This window comes from Vicugna pacos, chromosome 35 (genome assembly GCF_048564905.1).
Source record: "Vicugna pacos chromosome 35, VicPac4, whole genome shotgun sequence".
Taxonomy (NCBI): Eukaryota; Metazoa; Chordata; class Mammalia; order Artiodactyla; family Camelidae; genus Vicugna; species Vicugna pacos.
This window is the reverse complement of record NC_133021.1, coordinates 11,029,662-11,053,979: the sequence shown is the minus strand read 5'-3', so window position 1 is coordinate 11,053,979 and position 24,318 is coordinate 11,029,662. Positions and strand designations below refer to the sequence as shown.

Below are 24,318 nucleotides of genomic sequence, written 5' to 3'. Positions count from 1 at the left end.
CCTGGAGCTACTAGCAGAAGGTTTCTTAAAAACCCCTTGAGAACATCACAGATCAGTTCTGTGCTTTCTTAGCAACCACCAGGGAGAGCGTGATGCTGAGAAGATGGGCAGGAACGAATGAGATGGAGTGGCGGAAATCTCCACACGGCTGTGTTTCTCTGTTTACAACTCTGGAAACTCCCGCTAATGTCCTAGGAAACTCCCTCTAATGTTTAGGAAACAACTTCGTTTAGGACATGCCAGGGAAACCAGCCCATCTCCAAGTCAATTTGTGGCCTCCATTCACTTCACTGGATTCCAGTTACGACCTGTCATCTCACATGGGTTTGTGTGGTCCAGGCTCTCACGTGAAGTTGAAACCTCTCAGATGCAAATCTCTCAGATATGAAACATAAAGCCGGAGGCAAACGTGGGGCAGAACGGAAGCCCCAGCTGGTGGGCTGCTGGGATGCTAAGCAGAACCCACACTGTGACTGCCTTTCCTGCTAGGGGGTCTGCTTCTTCCTAAGTCAACTGGCCAATTACTTCAGCAGAAAACAAGTTGAATATAGCCTTGCAAACACCTTCTCTCTTCCCTCTGAAATAACACAGTGATTTTAAAATAAAACAAACTCCCCTAAAATCAATAGTCCTACGTCCTTGTGTTCCTCTTCCCCCCGTCGTTGTCCTGGATTTCATAACTTATTCAAGAGCTCTTGGAATTGGGGCACAGAAAAATGATTGCGCTCTGAGGAATGAGGTCATCCCTCCAGCTTGTGGTTTTATGTTGGAGCACTGTGTTGTCGGGGAACCTGGACGGAGGTTTCACGATGGTCTCAGACTGTACTTCATCATGTTCCCTGAAACACTACTTTCCTCCTAGGCCTGTCCATTTAAATTAAAAGTCAACATTATTTCCCCTAGTAATGTTCACTTAAGATGACCAATATGCATCTGTCTGGTGGCCAGTGACTGACATATTCATGGCATCATTATCATACAAAAACTAATGGGAGAAGAAACATTTCTCAAAACAGGTACCGCAGAAGGAAGAAAAGCAGGTAACAAATCACTAGGTCACCTCGATTCATAACCAGAATATTTATTAACATTCTACAAAAACAGATCAGATGTTACAGTTCTAAAAAGCTTTTGCAGAATGATTCATTTATGTAAAGCACTGGACAATTAAGTGAAATTCAATCAAAATGTCCCTGGGAAATGCAATAACGTAGTTTCCTAGCAGGGATTTAACCCAGAATGGTCTCTGGTTTTCTAGTTTATGCTGCGACAAGTATAAAGTGTCGGGGAAAAGAAGGGAAGTGGAAACAAGAAAATGGTTCAGGACTCCAGACTCTACCACCCTCCTTCATCAGAAGGATGACCAGGGACCACATTTGCACCAAGTTCTGCTGGCCACGGACAGAGGTAGAAGGTAGTCTTTTACGAATAAGGAATTATTACTTATTTTCTGGCTGGTGGCTTTGAGTTTCTCTGATCTTCGGGCAATGTGTGTCCTGCCAGCACAGGGTGAGAATGACTGGGCTGACTCAGAAGTCTGCCAGGAGACAATTCACAATCAGCTATAAAGACTGACCACTCTCTGCTGAGTGGAAGGCAGAGAGATGGCAAACTCAAAGAAAGGGAGGATGGGAGAAAAGGCTGGCTGGACTCAGCCAGCAGGGCCCAGAGGCTCCCCACTCTGAAGGGCTTCACTGGTGGGGTGGGAGCACTAGTGTGCTCCTCTCTGAATCAGACCCAGTGCCACCCGCCCCCTCCCCTCTTAGCTGTGACAAGCGGCAGGGCAGGGCCTCACACCTCTGCACAGAGGACAGGCTGCTCTACCAAATGCACAGTCCAGGAACAAGTGGGACAAGGCTGAGGACAGGTGGACAGGAATCCTCTAACTCTGATCTGACTCTTAAAAAAATTCAATTAAAAGAACTTCTGGGCATTAAATATATTTAGTCTGCCCAAAAGAGAGCTCGGAGAAGGTGCTTAAGGAAACTGGTACTAGCAGAAAGGCTCAGGGAGACAAATTCACTGAATTTCAACCCTGTAGTGGTACAGACTGAATTCCTCAAATAACAGTTCCCATGCACTTGGATCTGGACAGATCTCCTGTTCTGGACCTTCTCCCACTTAGGACTCACACCTCCGGCCACATACAAAGGTGCAGCTGCTACGCCAGCTGCAAAGAGAGGAGACTCCGATTACCTGTTCCGTTTCCATCTAATCCTCGCAAATAAGGAAACCCGTCCACCTCTGAGGGAGAGCTGGCGGCCGTGAGAAAGGCAGTCAGGTCACTGTAGCTGGTGTTCTCAGGCAGCCGCAGGGCCCGTCTCTGGAAATGCACACGAGGCTGTGGCCTGGCACCTGTGGAAATTAACGTCTGAATTACCTCCCAGAGGAGCAGTTTCTGTTTTTAGAAAACGCAAACCCCAGGAAAGGCTCCTCTAAGATCTCAGTGTGCCTTCCCCCGCCCCCACTCCTCCCCACGTCTCCTCTCCTCGCCCATTCACGCGGGCACAAAGATGTGACAACATGCTATTATGGGGAGAGGAATAATAGCCCATTGTCACATTGGCTTGACACAGGATATGATTTAGGTTTTTCACAAAAAGCTCTATTTGTGAAAGGTCTTTTCACTGGCCGGCCTTCGCCTCTGGATACGGGTAACGTTTGGGGAAAGAAAGTCCACGTAAGTGAAACGAGTAGATGACAATTAATCTCTTGATACAAACAAGGCAAGAGAAACCCTTTGATACCATTTCAAACACATTCCTGGTCTTCCTGGTAAAATCTGGTGTAAGTGCACAGACCAAACTGCAGCAGAGCCAGGAGACAGAGGTGCAGCCGGACAAGAACTGCACACTAGAGCCCCCAGTCATGAAGCCGTTCCCGCCAGTGCAAGCTGCCTTTCGGAAGCCCGTCTGTTCCGGTGGGGAGCATACTACTCAACAGGGATTACACTGCGGTTTTTATGATGAGACTCTTGCAAGGATGCGGGGACTGCTCCCTTTGGCAAACTCAGTTCTATGCAGAAAGATGGGTGGAGCCCACGGCCCCGTTCAGACAGTTCAGACAGTTACGCTTGTGACACCATCGGTACTTCGACTTGGCACCAGATGTTGTTTTGACTGTAAAACCTGAACCTGTTTTTAATCTGTGCTGTAGCGACAGTCACAAGATGTAAATGTGCTAAATCATTTTGCACTAACCCAGCAAACACATCATTAAGACAAAAATTAATAGAGATGAGAGTTGTAGCATTTACCAACAGAAATACACATTGTTGAAATAAAGTGGTTCCTTAAAAGTGGTGGTCTGCCCTGATGTTCTGATCATCGGCGGTCCCACCCCAGGCTTGAGGGAGCCCACGTTTCCATGTGGTTGGCCGGGGGCTCCCTCTCCCCAACCATGGCTGTCCAGACACAACAGCCCTGCCCAGGGTTCATGGTCTTCATGTCAACACCAGAGCTCCCTTTCACTCTGGGTCAGAAACTTTCAAGAGGGGAACAAGCCTACTAGAAATGTTCTAGAATAAAGGAGTTTTGGATCTCAAAGGATCAATTAGTCCAAGTCTCCTCCTACAGGTGAGGCCACAAAAGCCGAATGGACTCACCACCAAGACAGATTTATTTACAGGGCAGGCTGCCTTGACCACTTATGGCAGAGGTGGTCACGTCACGATGCCACCCCATCTCCTGAGAATCACTGATTACACTTTGCAAGTGACTGGTTGGTTCTCCATAAACACAGATCCAACTTTAGAGCTCGTGGGAGCCAGGTGCCCAAACTCACCACAGTCCTTTCGAATCCAGTTGCCTCCTGAAACCAAGCAGACACACACCTCAGTCCTGTTTCAGATCATCAGTGCCCTTTCTTGGTCCCTACCATAAAGCTATGGTGACACACTGGCATCCATGTAGCTATGTCCTTTAACTTTCAGTTCTTCGTCTGCTCCTTCTTTCCTCTGGTTTCACAGGACATTGGTGTCTCCTGCGGTCACCTCCTTGGACCACACAGAGCTTGGACGCCTCACGCTCCCGGGACTGCTCCACGCTGGGCTGGGAGCGGCGGCCTCCTCTGAGCCCTCCCCTCCGCTTCCTGTGCCTGCTGCCTGCCTGGTCTCCTTCTCCCAGCTGCCCTCAGACATGGAAAGTCAAAGTGAACCCTTTCTTTTCCACCTCCGCTCCCCCAACTCCCTGACAACACTCTCTGTTGCTATTATCATTTTCATTCAATGATAGTGAACGTTCTGTGACTTATTTCCCTTTCTCCGCTGTCTTTCAGTCTAAACAGTGCTGCTGACTCCTGGGTTTCAGACACAGGGAAACAGAGAACTCGCTACTATGAAGAACAGGATGGCATGTCTGAAGTGCGACAGTGCAAGGAGGGGCTGTCCTCACAAGGGTCAAAGCAGAAAGCAGAGGCCAGGCCGGCTGCCCCAGAACAAGCCCCCTGCGATGGGCAGTTTGAGCTCACTGGGAAGGCTCCGTTGGCTGTAAGGCACAGAAACCCACTCAGACTAGACCATGGAAAGGGGGAGGGTGCAGAAAGATGAAGGGGAAACACACTGAACCCCAGGAAACCAGCCCAGCCAGGACCTAAAGGGACCAGCCTTGAACCCAGAGACCACAACCAAGGTTATTCCCAGATCTCCAGCCCCTGGAGGGTCTCATCCAAATTCTTTTTTTTTTTTAATTTCTATTTTTCACTGGGACACTATTCACTGATTAAACGTAATGAACTACTAATACATAACCTACAGGATACATGAATGAATCTCAAAAACATTATGCTCAATTAAAGAAGCCAAACACAAAAATCTATACACTATGTGGTTTCATTTAGATGAGATGCTGGAAAAGGCAAAACTATAAAGGCAGAAAATAAATCAATGGTTGCCAGGAGCTGCGAGTGGATGCAGGCAATTGATTATAAAGGATTTTGAGGAATTTTTGAAGGGGTTGGAGATGCTCTATATATTGTTTGTGTTGATGGTTACACTATTATATAATTTTGTCAAAACTGATCGAACTTAACAATTATAATCTGGGCTATAAATTATATCCCAATAAATCTTCTTTTAAAAATAAAAAGTAAATTTTTAATAAATTGAAGTCTTAGTTTTAAAAAGTTCTGCTTAAATTCTATCTAAAAAGGTATTCCTTTCAGATTGAGGGCAATTTTAAATAGGTGACTTTTATCATGGGTTCCTTACTTAAAAAAAATTGAAGTATAGTTGATTTACAATGTTGTATTCGTTTCAGGTATACAGCAAAGAGATTCAGTTATATATGTATATTTCGTCAGACTATTTTCCACTTTAGGTTATTTATTACAAGATACTGAATTTTGTTCCCTGTGTTACACAGAAATCCTCGTTGCTTATCTCTTTCATGTACAGTAGTTTGCATCTGTTAATCCCACACCACTAAGTCATCGCTCCCCGCCTCCCGTTCCCTTTTGGTCCCTGTAAGTTTGTTTTCCATGTCTGTGAGTCTGCTTCTACTTTGTAAATAGATTCATTTGGATTATTTTTTAGATTCCACATATGAGTGATGTCGTATATCATCTCAGTTTTGTCCTTCTGTCTCTATGGGTGTCTGCCTCTGTCTGTCTCTGTGTGTCTCTCTCTCTCTGCTTCTCTGTTTCTGTGTGTATGTCTCCATCTCTGGCTCTGTCTCTATCTGTCTCTCTCATGGTTTCTCTTCGTCTCTTGCTTTAGCATGCATTTCAGTGGCAGATGCAACTCTCCCCTGGCAGCTCTGCCTTCCCTCTCTCCCCAGTGCCTCCCTTCCCTTTTCTGGGCAGGAGAACTTGCTCCTTGGCCAGACATTCGAGTCTGTCTTCTGTGGCTAGGGGAGTGGGGGGGCACAGAACGTGATGCTGGGACAAGCTCACCAGAAGCAGGTGTGCCTGGTCTAGCGGATTTGATACCTGCTGTGACCAGCATGCCCTGATACCTCTGCAGGATCAAATACATTTCCCCTGGAGCACAGGCAAGACTCTGACTGGTGAACTGACCAAAGGAACATCTGAGGACTGTAAGCGTCGAAGTATTTTAAGCCAGAGTGTAAATAAAATCCAAAGTAGGGATATGTGGGGTTGGGGAAGGCAGTTATGTTCTTAAGCCTAAATTCATGTATGAAAGCTGCCAAATGCCCACACATTTCAGGAGGGACATGATTGGATGGGGTGGGGGGTAGGAGGATGGAGGGGACAGGATGCATCTCCCCCATCTTTCGACAGCAGCTGTTTCAAATGTCCTCCATTATTCTCAAACTTGGGGCTCCACCGCCCCAAACACTCACACCAAGCCCCACTGAAAACACTGGGGCCACCACTTCCTGTCTGCACTTCAAAATCTTTCTTCCCTCTTCTCTTCAGCCTCTTCTGTCCCTGCTCCTCTCCAAGGTCAACCCGACTGTCCTAGTTTTTGCTTGTTTTACTGCCAGCATTCTTGCCTTCGCCTCTCTGTACCAGGTTCCCTCCCCAGTTCAACATGGCTTTAATCCTGTCATCCCCATGAGCCTCCTCTCCTTCCACCCAACCCCCAGTGATGTGGCTGTTGCCCCCAACACACACTGCTTTTGGAAATGTCTGCTGACGACTGTATAATCTGCTAACCCTGTGACCCTCTCTCCGCCTCCAGGCCCTCGGCTCCTCACAATGGTGTACACTGTTCACTGCCCTTGCCCAGAAGCCCCCACTCCTGGCATTCACCGTCCTGGACTCTGCTCTCTCCAGAGCTGGCTCGCTTTCTCCTCTGCAAGTGCTTTTTCCTTCTCCCACATGCAGTGAAGCAGTTGCCAGAGGGCTCCACAGCGGCCTCTGCCAAGCCTGGCCCCCTCCTAGCTGACGCGTCTCCACTGCTGCAGTCTCCATGGTTTCTTTCCTGTCCCGCCTGGGACTCTGCCAAGCCCACGTCTGCAACTCCTCTGCCTTCCAGACACCTTGGCCTGGACGCCTGTCAGGCCATCTGAAATGATCACTACCCTCTCTCTTGCTTAACAAAACCCCATTCCCCTCAACACCCGGCTTTGACTCTGGGTCATCACCATCATTCTCCCTTCTCCTCTTCTGCGCATTCGCCCAAGTGTCAGGGCTGCCCAGTCTTCTCTTACCAATGTTTCTAGCATCATCTTTTCCGCCCTTTCTGCCTCCACCCGACATTACCCTACTTACCCCCGTCTCAGCTACCGCCAGAAATCTCCTAAGTTCCCTTGAGCTTCAGCCTTACCCCATTCCCACCTCATCTACTGACAATTCTTGAATTCCTCTCTAATCACGTTGTTTCCTCGCCCAGAAACCTTCAGTGGATCCACCACTTACCAAACCAACAACGGCAGCAACAATCATAGACCAACATAGACCCAAACTCCAGAGGCACAGTTCTGTGCTTTAGAACTTACAGAGTTCTTATGCACACACTATTTCACTTCACAGCCCACAAAAACCCTGGGAAGAAGGGGCACTCTCCTCTCTTTATGGAGGAGGAAGCCGAGGCCAGAGAGGCCCAGAGTCATTCTGTTGGCTTCTGTGGGTGAGGCCACGTCCTTCTCCACGGCAGAGCGTCTCCCCGTTGTCTCTGTTGCAGATCCTACGCCTCATCCAAGATGCACCTGAAAGGCCCCCTCTCCGTTGGACCCCACCCCAAGCTCTGAACTCCGTTTGTATACTTTTGCAGCACTGAACTTTCTGTGCCTTCTATTATGTTTCTTTGTATATTTGAGCATCTCCCTAACCGGGGGCACCATGAGCAGGCAATACGAGCAGCAGAATCACTGTTTAAGTCTTCCTTTTCCAACTCTGAGCTGCGTGGCTTTAGGATTTGGGTCCTCTATCTGTGAAACGGGCATGGGTCACACCTGTTTCATAATATGGCTGTTGTGCTTGATGTTACGCCATCACACTGCTGCCTGGTACACAGTGGGTGTGGGATCGGCAATAATTTCTCATCTCTTCTCCCCTTTTATTTTTAAAAAGTTATTTACTTTTGTTTTTTGGTGACGGGGAGGTAATTAGGTTTATTGATTTATTTATTTTAATGGAGGTACTGGGGATTGAGCCCAGCACCTCGTGCATGCTAAGCATGGACTCTTCCACTGAGCTACCCTCTCCCTCCTTCCTCTCCCCTTTTAGATGGAGCTCTTGAAGAGCAGGTGTTCTGTGAAACACATGGCATCATGTCCTGGGAATATTCACAGAATTAAGTGTAAAGGTTAGTTATTCCGGGCAATTTCTTGGATCCTAATGGTGGTCTGTCTCAGTTCCGACCAGGTCAGGGTCCCTCATTCTCAGCACTGTTAGCATTTTGGGCCAGAGACTTCTTTGCTGGGACCCAGGGGCTGTCCTGTGCACTGGGGCATGTCTAACAGCATCCCTGGCCTCCACCCATTAGATGCCAGCAGCGGCTCCCAAGTTGTGACAATCAAAGATGTCCCCAGACATTGCCCCGGGGGTGGGTGGGGTATTGCTTCTGACTGAGAAGACTGCACGAGATACTGAGCATCCTCAGAACGACCCAGAAAACACGTATAGGGTCTCCTTGGCTGCAGGCATAGGATATGTGAGGAGGAAGAGGATGGAGGCCCTGACGTCCTGGAGCTCAAGGCTAGAGAAGGTAGCCATGGAAATGGCTGAATCATCATAGCACCTTAGATGCCAAAATAGAGAACTATGCCCCAAAAGTTCAGCAGAAACTTCAGGAGACCGCCACCCACTGGCCAGGACAGAAGTTCCAGGGGTGACATCTAGACTGTTTCTGGAGGCTGAGAATTCCTTAGGCGCCTGGTGCAGGCTGCATGGGCTCTGGGCAAGGGGGAGGCTGTGAAGGACCTGGTACGTCCTGATCAGGAGTATAAACTTGAGATGACCTGCAGAGGAGAGTCTATGGGGGTTACTGGGACGGGAATGAGAGAATTGAGTTTGTTTTCAACCAATTCTGGTAGCGAAGTTGGGGAAGGCAGTGGGTAGAGAAAGTGTAGAGTCAGAGCCATCAGCCAGGAGGCTCTTGTAAAACACCCAAGTGAAAAATGATAAAGCTCCAAATAAAGACAGTGGCCCTGGGCACCAATACAGAAGAGGTGACTGGAGTTGAAAGCTGCTTTTGGAATAGGTAGATGCAGGGAAGAAAGAGCCCAGGGAGGAGGAAGAGAAGCAGTGAACGAGAGATGGGCACTGGGAGTCAGTGAGGGAGGGGAGATTTAGGAGGAAGGACAGGCTTGGGTGAGGCTGGGAGGACCAGGACCAGAAAGAGGCCATGGGAGCTGGCAGCTCCATCTCCATGAGCTCAGCATGAGAAATCTCTGAAGAAAATTCTCAAGGGCAAATGGCTCCGAAGTTTGGGTGGAAAAGGAAATGAGGAATAGGGACTGAGAAGGATTTCCTAGGACAGGAAGACATGTCAAAAGTCCCCTTAGGAAAGGGGGCAGAAGGAAGGCTACCATAGGCAGTCTTCCCTGATGGCCTCCATGTTCCCGGGAACCGTCGTCAAGGTCATTGCTAAGAGGAGGGCACGAAAGTGGGGAGTGTGGGGTGGGAGGGCTGACAGGAGCTGCCTGGGGAGTGAAAAAGGGACTGTCCAGGGGACAGTAAGAAGAACAGCAAAGAGGACGGACACCACTGTCAGCTGGCCGGATGCAGTGTGGCTGTGAGCAGCCTGGGGAGTCTTTGTGGTACCTTCTTATTTACCATCATCACAACAAAATACTGTTTCTCCTGAGACATCTTGAAGGTCTGCCAGGTGCTTTGGGAGGCAGAACTGCAGGCTGGCTGCCACTCCAGTCTCCAACATTGCAACAACTCATACCTTATGGTTCCTAATCTTGAGATTTAAAGTTTGGAATCACTGCCAGACTCCTTCCCGAAAGGTTTCAGTGTGGGTGCGTTTCTCAGCAAAGTACAAAACACTCTCCAAGAAGATGATTCTTATGAAATCATTGACAAATGTTCTCTCTCTCCACTCTCCTAGGATCTCACTGCAAAGTTTAAAAGTCCCTTGTATTATTACCATATCATCCAGGAATTTGACTCTTGGGTATACAGCCTATGAAAATGAAAGCACTATTTCGAAAAGATACATGCACCCTAATGTTCATAGCAGCATTATTCACAATAGCCAAGATACAGAAGCAATTTAAATGTCCACCAATGGATGAATGGATAAAGAAGATGTGAGATACACACACACACACACACACACACACAATGGAATACTATTTAGCCTTAAAAGGATGAAATTTTGCCATTTGCAACAACATGGATGGACTTAGAAGGTATTATGTTTAGTGAAGTAAGTGAGACAGAGAAAGGCAAATAATGGTATGTTTTCACTTATATTTGGAATCTAAAAAATAAACAAATAATATAATAAAACAGAAATTGACTTACAGATACAGAGAACAAACTAGTGGTTTCCAATGGGGAGAGAGAAGAAGGGAGGGGCTACAGCGGGGTAGGGCATTAAGAGGTATCAACTACTAGACATAAAATAAATAAGCTACAAAGGATACAATATATAGCACAGGGACTATAACCAATATTTTATAATAGTTTTAAATGGAGTATAACATGTAAAAATATCAGATCACTATATTGTGCATCTGAAACTAACACAACATTGCAAATCAAATATGCTTCAATAAGAAAATAAAAGTAAAAATAAAAAGTGAAAGTAATTTGCAAGCGTTCTGTGACAAGGAGCACATTTTCAGACCCAGCCTCTGATGGGAAAAATCCCTACAGTTAATCAATGACTACATCGGCCCTTCCCTTCACCACAATGTAAAATTGCTCTGGGCTTTCTTTATAAAACAACGTTAGCGATGATAACACAACCACTTTTCCTCACGTGGTTTTTCAAATGAAATCGACTGCTAAGGCCAGTTCCACTGGAAACTTGCGCTCGCTGTGCGTGTGAAGGCATTCCACACGGTCTCACCTAGTCTGATGAGAATGGTTTCAGGGTGCATACAGTCAGAATCTAAATAGATACCATACCTCCAGAGAGCAAAACAAGTGAACGGTCTTTGGATTTTTCAAAAGGAAAACTCTCACCAACCATGAGTTTATTCTGTTTTATTTGGTTGTAAACATTTGAAAACAGAAACTTCACCTGAAGCCTTCAGCATCTTCCCGAGGACTACATCCCTGCCTCTCTCATCTCCATCTCTCAGACAGTGGCCTCCGTTCTGTCAAATCTTTTACTCCAGTGTCACGGAGAACCAAACAATGGGACATCACTCAAAACTATGTGCATAACGTGTGTAAGGCTTAGTCACCAAACTATCACCACATTACCTTTCTTTCCTTGGGGGAGTCTAACCTATGATAACCTCCAAGCAACACAAAAATTCCAGTGACTGGCAGTACTTACATTTCTGATTGGCAAGAATTTATTTTCCTCCTCTGATTCCATTAAACAAATGTACCTAACCCTCCAGCTTGAGAATACAAATTTGATATATCATTTACCAATTCAGTTTTACGATGGTTTATCTACATATGACTTTCCTTCCAAGTGTCAAAACCATCCAGGTGTCATTCCTGCCATCCCTCGACTCTACTGTGACAAGGAAAAGCACGACCAGCAATAATTAAACTCATGAAGTAGGATAAGTTAAAACATGAGTGAAATATTGATCATTTGAAAAAGCTGGAATGCAAACGAGATTTTTAGAAAGGGAGAAATAAATGGTTCTCTGTTCCTGGTTATATACAGGAGGGGAGTAATACACTAGATTGAATAAATTAACCATAACAAAAACTACCTGAATGGCTTACATCCTGGGACTCATCCTACCACCATACTTTTAACTCCTTAGAGAGAGAAAGAGCTATTTGGATACTCTGACGGTGTGTTGGTGTGTGTGTGTGTGTTTATGTGAACTGTACTTCTTGTAGCAGCCACAACAAATAAAATAATTAACCACAGTGTGAGTGATCGAGACAGGAAGTGCAAAAAGTAGTAGGATTTGGACGATTTTTAAATATTTATTTGCTCAATCTGCCAATGAATTGCTCATTGTGTACCAATCATAAGGTGGGCATGGGCCTGGCTCTGGGGGTGTTTAGATGAACAGAACCCCCTCCTTGCCCCTCAGGCTTTACAGTTTCAGTCAGGGAGGTAAGGTACACTACTGAATATGGCAGAAAGGGCAGTATTGTGGTAAGACACACAAACCCCCGGCTGGAGGGTTGCTTTAATCCACCCTTCTGGTTACTGATAAGGACAAGTGGGGGAATAAGGAAGTCAGGGATGTGTGGACTCCAAGGCTGGAGTCAGAGGGATGGAAGGTGCAGGAGTGGCTGGTTCAGGGCTCAGGGCAGCTCTGGGACCGCATGGCAGGAGTTTGTGGGTTTCACTTGAATGCTGTGCTATCAACATGACTCCATGAAATCTCCAGGATGCTACCAACTGGCTCCCTTCTTCTGACTCATACTTTCTGTTTCCTTCTAACCTGGGCAAGGCACGGCATGACTCACATCTCCAGGGAAGACACAGAAAAGACCTCCTGTGAGGGGTGGCCCTGAAGATGGTCTTGATGTCCAAGGAGAGTCTGAAGACAGACGGGAAGATGGGGTGTGGAATCTCAGGTGGAAAACAGGGAAAGAAATTCAGTTAGGCTAGAACACAATGCATGAAGGAGAAGAGCCTTCAGCAGGGAGGTTGAGGCTGGTGCACGCTGTGTAAGGAGATGGGATTCCAATCTCTGGGCAAAGGGGAGACACAAGGGGAGTGGGAGAAATGCAACCTGCCCCAGAAAGATGACTGGCAGCTTGGTGCAAGGTGTGCTAGAAAGGAGATAAAAGAGGTGGGAAGTCTGTTCATGTTCTCAAGTCCAACTCCAGTCCTAACTCAGAGGGTGGACACAAGCACACTAATTGGAAGCTACTGCAGTGGACTGGGTGGAGACTGATCAGCGTCTGCAAAAGGGCACGAGCCATGCAGTGCAAATGGACAACACATGGGCAGCAGAAGGAATTCGAGTGTGGGCAGACCAAGGAATAATCACTGTGAAATTACTGGGGTTACCAGCGCCAGGCTCACTGTAACTCTATGTTCTATGACATGGATGCTGAGGTCCTTCATGAACCCCTCAGAGCCACCAGAGGGAACAACCCAGTGTCAGGGCTGGCAGGGGACAGTGAGGAGCAGAGCAAGTGGTGACAAGGAGGTTTGGAAGCCTCCATGGGGTGAAGTGTGGCCCTAACAATGGACTCCATAGGCTGCAGTTTGAGCCCTTGCCACAAACACTTTGCTAAGGTTGGTGACACTCCCAGGAAGGAGACTGGGAAGGGATGACCCACATGGGTGCCGTGCCTGTCAAAGGTGGATGTGAATGAGAAGAGGTCGACAGTGGGAAATGGAGGGCTAAAGGGGAGGTATGGGGGGAAGGGACAGGGAAGCTGCTCTGTGGGATGCTCTGTGTATAAATACAACCTCCACCCCTTCTCATCAACGCTGACCTTCCAGATGACCGCAGCAGCCACCAGAGGCTCAGGGCAGGGTACTGTCCAGCTCTGAGTGTACGGAGTTTATTCCAAGGACAATGGGAGAATGAGAAAACCGCTGGTGAATGGAAGCCAGGTGACTTGGTCCCTGTAACATTGTGGAGAAAAATTCTGTGGATAAAAACCTACTGCAGTTTCCTAAGGGGAAATGGTGGCAACACTGACAGAGAGAAGAGGTTCTGTAAGAGAATCAGAAGTGAGAAGAATCAAGGGCAATTCTAAGTGTCCTAGCTTGAGCACTGAGGTGTATGTTTATATCATTTATTGAGATGGAAGGTAAAAAACATTAAGCAGTCTCTGCGTCTGTGCTGAGTTTGAGATGCTGACCACATGTCCAAGTTGAGATGTTAAATAAGGGTCCCCATCTTGGAGGAAATTGGGAGTAATCAGTATCTAGGAGCATTAAAGCCATGAGTCTATGAGATCTTCTAGGGAGAGCACTAAGAAGAAGAAATGCAGGCCCAGGACAGTCATGGGAGTGACTGGGAGCTGGAGACAAGCTCAGGGGGTGATGTCATGGAAGTGACAGGAAGAAAAGTCTAAGACGGAGTGACTAGTTGTCAGTGTTGAATGTTGTGCAGACATCCAGGGAGAGGAAGAGAGACAAGTCCTTGGGTTTGTCTGTCTAGGGGTTGTAGAAGACTTCAGCAAAGCAATAAGGAAGGAAACTGGAACAAGGTATTGCTGAAGAAGCAATGAGAGATGAGAAAGCAAGATGAGGACAGCAAAATCCTTCCAAAAGGACAGCAGAGAAACAGAGCAGTGTCTGGAGCACAGGATGATCAAGGAAGCATCTTTTGGAGATGCATGAATGTGAACACTTGCCCACTACACAGTGGGAGAGAACAGTGGTGTGGGAGTGAGAGGTTATAAATAGTCATTTGGAGAGTCAGAAAACAAGTAGCTATGAAGTGTCTTCAGTCCTGCGCTGATATCCAACTTGAGGTCTGTGGAGCCAGAGGATGCAGCTGTAGGGCTTCCTCCAGCCACGTGTGGGTGTTCTGGTGTGGCAAGGAGCAGCTGAGGTCAACCAGGGTCAGAGGTTACTTATTCAGGCAAAGATGGCAGTATTATTCACAACAGCCAACACATGGAAACAACCTAAGTCTCCACTGATGGAGGAATGGATACAGGAAGTGTGTGTGTAAACAATGGAATATTACTTAGCCATAAAAAGGAAATCCTGCTATTTGGGACAACATGGGTAGACCTGGAGGGTATTATGCTAAGTGAAATGGATGACAAAGAAAGATTAATACTGTCTGATCTCACTTACAAGTGGAATCTAAAAAAAAAAAAAAAAGAACTCATAGAAACAGATTGGTGGTTGCCAGAGGTGGGAGGTGGCGGGGGGTGAGGGGAATAGGTAAAGGTGGTCAAAGGCGCAAACTTCCAGTTATAACATTAATAAGTTCTGGGGATGTAATGAACAGCATGGTGACTACAGTTAACAACACTATATTGTAAATTAGACAGTTGCTAAGAGAGCAGATCTTAAAGGTTCTCATCACAAGAAAAAACTCTGTGAGGTGATGGATGTTAATGAGGCTTACTGTGGTAATCATTTTGTAATATATACATATATCAGATCATTTAAGGTACATGTCAATTGTATCTCAGTAAAAGTAAGGGCTGGGAACCATTATCCTTCAGCTGTGAAACAATAACAATAAAGCTAATTAAAGAAACATTGAAGGTACCAAGGCCAATGGGTTTAGGCCACCATGTGGTTCTGATGTGAAAGGATACTGAGGACCCAGGCCTGCCCTGCTCTCTCTTAGGGGCAAAAAAGATGATAATTTAGGGCTTTCACTGTACAGATGACATGAAAATTTGTATCTCTGTTCTGTTTTCTCTCCCAAACTCAACTCAAGGCGTTTCTACTTATGTTATCTTCATATACCTCTTTTAAGAGCAGCAGCTGCGTGTTAACTTCTTTGAATTTTTCCACAGCTATTCAATTAAAAAAAAAAGAATAAATGAGGTCACTTCACCTGCAAATGGCACATGAATATGGTAGGTGTAAAATAGTATTAAAATAAAGGAATAAAGTAAAAAAAACCTACTTTGATGAAACATTAAAAGCCAGCAAATATCATCCTCAGGCCCATGATTTAGATGTTAGAAACTGATCATCTCAGCACAAGAATATGTTTGACACTGCCTTATTCCCAATTCCAACCCCAACACCTAACCCTAACCCAATACCACCCAAAGGGCGAGTCCCACAAACCTTCTACACCAGCTTCTCTGTAAGAGAAGTTATAGGGGTGAGGTCACATTTACACACATCCTTGCATGTGAGATGAATTAAAAAATAAAAGGACAAGAGAGAGAAAAAGGGCACACTTAAATGCCTATAAACTAAACCTTTTGTTTTTTTTTTAGTGGAGGGAATTTTTTTAATTGTAAAAAACATATAATACTAAATTTACCTTCTTAACCAGTTTGAAGTACAGTGCAGTAGTGTGGAGTGTATCTACATTGTCATGCAACAGGTCCCTAGAACCATTTCGTCTTGCAAAACTGAAACGCTATACCCTCAAGTGCCCGTGAACCGTTTAAGAGGGACCCCGCCCACTGGTCAGTGAGGCCCATGGGGACCCTGATCCCACAAGGAATATTCTCTCCTTTGGAGAGGAGAGATGCGGTGTGGACAGAGGGGTGGAGCCCCTCTTTCCTCTCGTACACTGAAAGGCTGGGTGTATAAGGAACCAGGTCATAGCCAGCAGCTTCACCAGAATGCCAGTGTGTTGTCCATTCGCAGAGACAACAGACACTGTTACATTCAGCTGTGACACATTCACTGCCCTCACTCCCTGACAACAGCCATCCCTCATAGGAATTTAATAGTTGGCCCCAAAGTTACCATTGCTTCTCTTTTTAAACTTCAGACGTACCTTGGAATCCTGAGACTATCTGGACAACATCTTCATATACCATCAGGGTGGCAGATCTTTCTGGAAGCAGGCCAAGGCTCAGTGAAGAAAATACTGCAGAAACAAAAATGGATATGAGGGAATTCTCACGTTTAAATCACTCCAATTTTTTAAGTACTCGGCATTCTTTGGATTCTCTGAGTTCAAATCCATCAATGACATTGATTTTTAATAGTGTGACATAATAATTATGCATTTGGCTCCTAATACAGAGCTCCTACATACCTTGGAACTTTCTGAGTGATCAGAGTCTCTCGTTCTGATGAGGAGACCCTGGGTGGGCTCCTGGAGGGGGGCTGGTCACCAAAAAGACCAATCCACATTAGAATTTTGGAACTTTCAGCCCTACCTCCCATCCTTCAGGGAGGGTAGAGGGGGTGGAGAGTTCACTTAATGATTGATCATGCTGATGTGATGAGCTTTACATGAAAGTCCCAAAGATACAGGCTTTGGGGAGCTTCAACCCAGGTGTGAGAGTTTTTTTTGGAGGCGAAGAAGATAGTCTGGAAGTAGGCAGTGGTGACGGTTGCACGACATTGTGAATTACACACTTTACAATGGTGAATTTTATGGTTCTATGAATTATATCTCAAATAGAAACACAGAAAAAGAAAAGAAAAAAAGAGAATTCATGTTGGGGGTTCAAAGTTGGGAGAAAAATCTCTACCAAGTTGGGGGAGGAAGGATGTGTGTGAGCCAGGACGCAAGGGAGAAACCCTAACTTGGGTAAATCCTACATAATCACTTCATGGGTAAATTTAAGCATCTTTAACAACGATCCCTTTGCCCAATGACAGGGTACCTAACAGTCAGAGAAAAAGAGCCAGATAGCTCCTGCCTCTAAGAAACTACTCACCTCCAGACTCTGGTTTTATTTTCCCGCCTCTCTAAGTGCAGACGCCTGGACAATTCTGCTCCCTTCAAGAGTCCACACAGATCCTGAAGGCTTTTTCTGCGCCCTGAAAGCCTCTGGGGCACTCCGAGCTGGAATCACCTGTGACTGGCCTTGCGAGATGTATGCGACCATCACAGAGGGTTTTGAGACATTTCTAACCTACAACATTCGGTACTTCCAAACATAAGGCATCTGCTCTAGCACACTGTTCCTCAAGCCCTACTATGTGTAGGAGAAAAACTGGTTTCTCCTATTGAGTATGATGAGAAGGAGCGAGACACCTGCAGGCGCTTCCTGGGCAGGAGGGAGGGGACTACAGAACTCACAGGGCCTGAGCGCGCTGGTGGGTGGAAGGTGGCAGAGAGACGCTCAGATCTGCAAGCAGATGGTATTTTAGCTATCGGAGAGGAGAGACCGACTGATGTCTTGTTTTTAGTAAGTAGAGAGAGAGGAACATCTAACTACCTGGGAGAGGCACGAAGGCTCCTGAGAACAGAAAACAGCCACACTGGGCATTAAAGGACAGAAGACAATCTTGCAGAGAGAACAGTAAAGGAATAACAGTGCAGACAAGCACAGAGCGGGTATCTCGTTATGTGGACAAGGCACACAGAGAAAAAGAAAGAGGTGGGGGGGTCCTTGAAGTGTATTCAGTCTAATTGATTTAGTTTTAGAAAGGATTCAGGCTCAGAAAGCTGTGATGGGCTTACATGTGTGGGGATAGCTGGGGGCGGGCAGGCCTAGAACCCAGGTGCCTTCAGGCCTAGTCCGAAATTCTTTGAATTAAACAACATTTTAACCATTATTTACTCATTTAAGAAAAAAATGTGTACGATGAAAATGGTTGCTTTTCCCCAAACGATCATATTAACAAAGTCAAAGTGAACGTAACTACAGCACAGCAGATCCTTATTTGTGGATTGAGTATTTGCATATGTGTCTACTCACTAAAGTCTCTGTAACTCTCAAATCAACATTCATGATGCCTTCTGTGCACATGTGCAGAATGGCCAAAAATCTGAGTTCCTGACATGCATGTTTCCAGCTGAGGTCAAACCTGGCCACGCTCTGCCTTCTTGTTTCAGCTCTCAGACTGCCAGGGTCCTTTTTGACGCCTATTTAACGCCAAGTTTTTGCACTGCTGTATTTTCTGTTGGTGATTTCGCTATTTCAAATGGCCCCCAAGAGTTGTGCTGAAGTGCTGTCCGGCCTTCCTGAAGGCTGGGGTGTGCCTTAGGGCAGAAACACACATGAGACAAGCTTCACTCAGACAATGTTTATGGTGCAATGTTCGGGAACCACTGATAAATACTGAGTCAGGCATCTCCAAACAGAAAGACACGTAAAACAAGGTGATGTTCTGATCGGTTGATGAAAGTGTTGTGACTGGAGGCCTTCAGGAACCTAACCCTGCATTTCCCCTTGGGAGAGATGACTCGGGATTCATGAATTCAATGTTCTTGGTGACTTTGGGGAACCTAGCTACCGGGACAGAATCAGTGGTATTTTGTGCTGCTGCCCTCCAGCAAAGGTGGAGCTGTGGTGTGTGGATACCATTTAAACTCCACCCCTTCCTCCCTGCTCTGGGCTGTTTCCAGTGATTTATTTTTGGTGTGAAAAATGGGGGTGGTCAAACATTTTCTTTCATTGTAACTTAGTAAGGATCATCGTTCCTATTGTGCTGGCCTCCTCAGGGTTATGACCCAGGCGCACTCCCTTCCACTCTCTGGGGGAGCTCACAGTTTGGAGCCTCCCCTCAGTGCTGATAATGACCTCAAAATACACCTCCACCTCTGAATCGTATAAGTTCCAAACTCTTTGCAAACTAAAGGCCGACACCCTTGGCATCCCACAGGCAGCTCAAATCCAATCTATGCTAAATTCATCATCAGTGGTGACCCCAACACTCATTCCCTTTCTCCTGTCTCCCCCACCTCCACCCCTACTTCCATCCATCTTTGCCTGGGCCTCAAGCCTGGGGAGAGGGAGGCACACAGGGAGGGAGGAAAAGGGTCTTTCAACCTACAGCATTAATGGAGTCAAGTTTAGGGACCCACAGGGTGGCAGGTCTCCCAAGCCAGTGCCCATCTGTTATTCTACCCACTATCACTGGCCAGAAACCTGAGATTCAACTTACATTTGTTCTAATTCATCCTTTCCCCCATGTCTTTCCTATCCATTCTCCAAGGCTTTTGGGATTTTGTGGGTTGAGTATTTCTCAGATTTCTCTTTTTTTCTCTAAAATTTTCCTAAAGGACTTCTTCAGTTGTACCTACTTCAAATTCACTTTCCATAACTCTCAAAGCAGTGGTCACAAAATTTAGTGAACATTTTTATCCATAGATGTCCAGCGGGGTTGGGAGGGGTAGGAGATGCTTTTTGAAATACACACTCCTGGGTCAATCTCCCCAGTTGAACGACTGAGTCCTGGAATCTGTATGTTTTCACAAGCACCTTCTGATGCTAATATCTATTCATCTTCAAGACTCAGATCCCCTCTCAGCCTCTCCAGGAAGCCTTCATTCACTCATCTCGCTGGCTAACTGTTCCTCCCCAGCATCCCCTACGTCCACATGCACATAAATCTATCAAAGCATTTATCCCATTCGAAGGAATTGGCTTCTGTGGCTGACTTTATAACTAGATGATAAACTCCGTAGGGGCAAGTTCTGAGTTTCTAGATCTGTATTCTCAATGGCCAGGGCAGTGTCTGGCACATAGTAGGCATTTAATAAGTATAAACTGAACTAAAGAGAATTTTGTGAATGAGGGTAGACTCGGGGGCTGGATAAGACTGGCACAGTCACACTTAGCTCCCATGTGTCCCCAGTGGCAGCACGGACACTGATGGGGCATGTCCAGGGGCACAGACATGAGCACTAATGTTGGTATTTTGCCAGGCACTGTGCTGGGTGCTGTATATTTATTGAGCACCTACTAGGCCCTGAAAGCTGGTGCACCTTTGTTGACTACTTTTAAACCCAGAATCACTCTACAAGGTGGTATCAGCTCCATCTTGCACAGATGGGCATCAGAGCTAGAGGGGCTCGAGCACATATTTGGAGCCAGAACCCAGGTAAGTTCGTTTCCAAGGCCTACGCTCCCCCAACCCCTACCACCCTGGCAGCAATGGTGCCTGAAGAAAATGTGGTCCAGGCATAAGACGGAGCCTGAATTTATGGGACAGAGAGGGCACCAGCTGCTGCTCTCCACCTCCACCATCCCCAGCTGAACCCATGGTCAGGCACCATCCTTGCCCCTTGTGGTAGACTGATGGCTTTTCAGTGGTGAATGGTAACATGATCTTGTGATTTATAATAAGAAATATATATTTGGTCTTGGTCTCATTCCTGACTCAGAGTTCCTAAAACCCTTGGAATTTCCTAAGTGATATGGGCAATAAAGGACCATTTGTTATTCATAACAAGTCCCTTTTAATGGGAGTTTAAGTTAAGACAGTGATTTTTGGAAAGCCCCTAGATAATCCAAGGATGGGAGCTGGTTTCCAGGGATTCCAACCATGTGATTAGAGGATTGGAACTTTCAGTCTCATCCCCCTGACCACCAGGGAGCGGAGAGGGCCTGGAAGCTGAATCAAACACTAATGACCAATGACTTAATCAGCCATGCCTATATAATGAAGTTTCCATAAAAACCCAAAAAGATGGGGCTCAGTGAGATTCTTGGTTGGTGAACACTTGGAGGTGCTGGAGGGGTGGCACACCTGAGGAGGGCATGGAAGTTCCATGCCCCTTCCACATACCTTGCCCTACACCTCTCTTCCATAAAGCTATGCCTTTAGTAGCCTTTGTAACAGGCTGGGAATCTATTAAGTAAGTACCCTGCTGGTGTCACAGAGTCTGCAAATTGCTTGATGTGTGGAAAAATCCGCACACATTTGGTGATAAGAAGTGCCCAAAGTGGAGGGGAGTATTGAGAGTGGAGGAAACACACAGGATTGTTCTTCCTTAGCAGGTAAGAAGGTGGGAAAGACAGTCTCGCCATCATTCCCCATCTTTTGGCCAGCCTTGCTCTCAGGCCCCTAAAGCAAGATGAGGAAGCCTCATTCCAGAGCACTGCCCCAATTCCCCTGGCTAGTTACAATCAGTAAGGTTCAGAATGGAGATGGGGAGATGAGCAGAAAAGGCTTCGGTTCCACTGTTCATCTAGTAACACAAAGCCCCAATCAGCTTCGTACCAGGATCCCACCTTTCCTTCACATAAGGGGCCCCAAGAGATAAGGCAGAGAATGAACAAGTATTCTCCTGATAGTCTGACTTACAAAATTGTTTCTGTATCTGACTCCACCCCTAGTCTGACCACGAGCCCTGTTTTAGAGAAAGGTTAAGACCACCTTACCGGGTAGCCGGATTGGCTTCCACGGGGCAGAGTTTGGTACGTAGGCGTGCTTCGTGGCGGTGACAATCAGCTGACTGCCCAGCTTATACTGGAATTTGATGAAGGCAATGCCATCTGTCCCCGAGGTGCCAGAGGCGACGGAGACCTGGTTGGTGAAAATCTCAATGAGGGCATCTGGGATGGGCTGATGGGTGCTGGCATCACTGACGTGGACCTTCAGGGTAACCTCTGGAAGAAGTACAAAGCAACAAAAAAACAGTAGCTATTAATTGGGCAACTTCAACAGCCATTCTGCTACAACCACAAAGGCAGGAAGAAAGCAGAACATGCTAAGAAAATCTAGAGCTATATCCAAAATATGAATCATTTTAAGAAGGAAACATTTTCTTCTTAGAGATCATTTTTTACTTTACATGATTTCCTGTTTGCTTCAAAACCACTGCCCATCACACACTGTTTCCCTCTTGGCTCCTGCTCACACCAACACTTATTTGAGAGAAAAATTCTATCCCTTTAAGACGCTGTGCAACAAACACAAAGCTCTTGTATCCTTCCCAGTGTTGCTGGCAAACACAGCCCAAGCAAGGCTCAGGCTGCTACAGAGGGACCCTGCAAGCACTAAAATCTGCAGTCATTTTCTTCAACAACCCTAGTGAACATGGGTATGTACAGCGTGGGGTTGCTATGCTGGTAACCATAAAGACTAGATTAAAACATAGCCAAAATGTCTTCAGGAGGGAGGATACAAAGAGTGAGAGGAGAGAAGGTTAGAAGAAAAAAATGAAAAATAAAACATTTGAAAAGATAGCTGAAGTTGAGTTAGTAATACTGGCAAGACCAAATAATGAATATGGGAAATGGACAGATGCAAATTAATGTTAAAAATTAAAATGGAGTGGGAAACTCTCATTCATTCATACAAGAGACATTTATTGAGCTGACACTCCAAGACTAGAATCATGAGTAAATGCACAACTACAGTGGTGAAGGAAAGTGAGTAGACAGGCAAGCACCATGCCTGGGAGATGTACAGTGGAGGCACAAAGGGAGACTCATGGAACAGCATGTGCAAAGGCTCAGAGGCAAGAGGAAGCCATGCTTCCTGGAGAAATGGAAATAAGTTCTGCAAGCTGGATGGGGAGTGTGAGGGGCATGAAGCCCAGGGAAAGACAAGGCTAGGGAGGCCAGCAAAGGCCAGATCAGCTATGGATTTATAAGCTAAAAGGATGATTCTTTATCCTAAGGGCAATAGGAAGTCACAAAGGTCTTAAACAGGGGATTGAAAATCAAACGTATGCATAGAAACACCTGGCTTTGGGTGAAGGATGGACTCAGGGAGATGCAAGACTGGAGACTGTACACCTAATTAAGAGAATTCTATAATAACCCAGCAAGAGGTGGTGGTGGACCACGGTGGACATCAATAAATGGACGCTGATTCCAGATATATTCCAGAATGATCAATGTATTCTGCTCTAAGAAAGCCCCTTTGCTTAGGTATGAAGGGAATAAATGGTGCCCAGTGACCTAAATCCACTTGTCACTTACAGGCATGACCTGCCAGACATTGTGAGCTGCCTCAGATCTGAAAGCATTACTGGTGACTTGGGATAGGGAGGTGGGACAAGGAAAAGCAAAGAATTGCCAGGTGAGCAGGGAGCTCACATTCATAGAACCACTGAAGTCCAGCTCGGCAGAGAGACTATTAAGGAGGCTAGGTCAAGGCAGGCTGGGGAGCAGCCTGAGAGTGAGGGGAGGAGGCGTGCCCAAGCTGGCCTGGTAGGAACTGTCCAGTGTATGTGTCTAGAGTTCTATGCAATTCACACTCTGGGTTGGAAACTCAGCTCCACCCTATTTTAGCCACATGGCCTTGGGCAAGTTACTTATGCTCTCCAGGTCTTGCTCCTCATTTATAAACTGGGGATAATAACAATATATATATATCTCTCAGGATAAGCACAAACACAAGCTGGAGCCATTACATTATTCCAAACACTATGTTTGAAAGCATTTGGTCATAGTGTCCAATGGTCCCAGGAAAGGGCACAGAGAAGAGAGTAGGAGGGGAGGAAAGTTTAAAACAAAGTGGAGGGATGAGACATCCCTCTCAGGGGTAGTAACTTGACAGCCCAAGCTCTTCCTCACCTGGGGCAACCACACTGAGAATTTCTTTTGGTTCGAGTCGGCGACTTATGATGATAAAGCAACCTTTTCAATTACTGTAAATGTCAGTTAGTTGATCACTTTCTCACTCATTTTTTCACATACTGATGAGATAGGCTGGGATGTGGGACCCTTTACTGGAGTGCTTGCATCTGTACAAACATTTCCTCAAGCAACAGAATGCAAAGAAACTATAAGGGATTGAAAATAACTGCAAGCATGCAAGGTTGGGGTAATTACAAACAAAAAGATACAAAAAGAACACAGACCAACTGCCACTTCTGAGCTGCCAAAGCAAAGGCAGGGTACTGCACACGATTCCCACACAAAGCAACAGCAAGAAGGTGGGTGGAACACTTAAGCCACGCCTCCTTCACCACCCATGGACCTGCTGCCCTGTTGTTACCCCATTTAAGGAACCACCTTATGCTTCCTTGGGGAGTGAGCAAGGGCACATGA

The 24,318-nt window shown here is 46.2% G+C and overlaps 1 protein-coding gene across 1 annotated transcript in view; it reads right to left on the bottom strand.

Annotated features, from left to right (window-relative positions):
• Positions 1–24,318, bottom strand: part of FAM171A1 (family with sequence similarity 171 member A1) — a 124,360-nt gene that overhangs the window by 29,945 nt on the left and 70,097 nt on the right. Inside the window, exons 2-4 of the mRNA XM_072955035.1 lie at positions 21,697–21,924; positions 16,404–16,496; positions 2,197–2,355 (exon numbers count right to left, since the gene is read on the bottom strand). Coding sequence (XP_072811136.1) covers positions 2,197–2,355; positions 16,404–16,496; positions 21,697–21,924 — 480 coding nt within the window. The remainder of the gene's footprint in view (positions 1–2,196; positions 2,356–16,403; positions 16,497–21,696; positions 21,925–24,318) is intronic.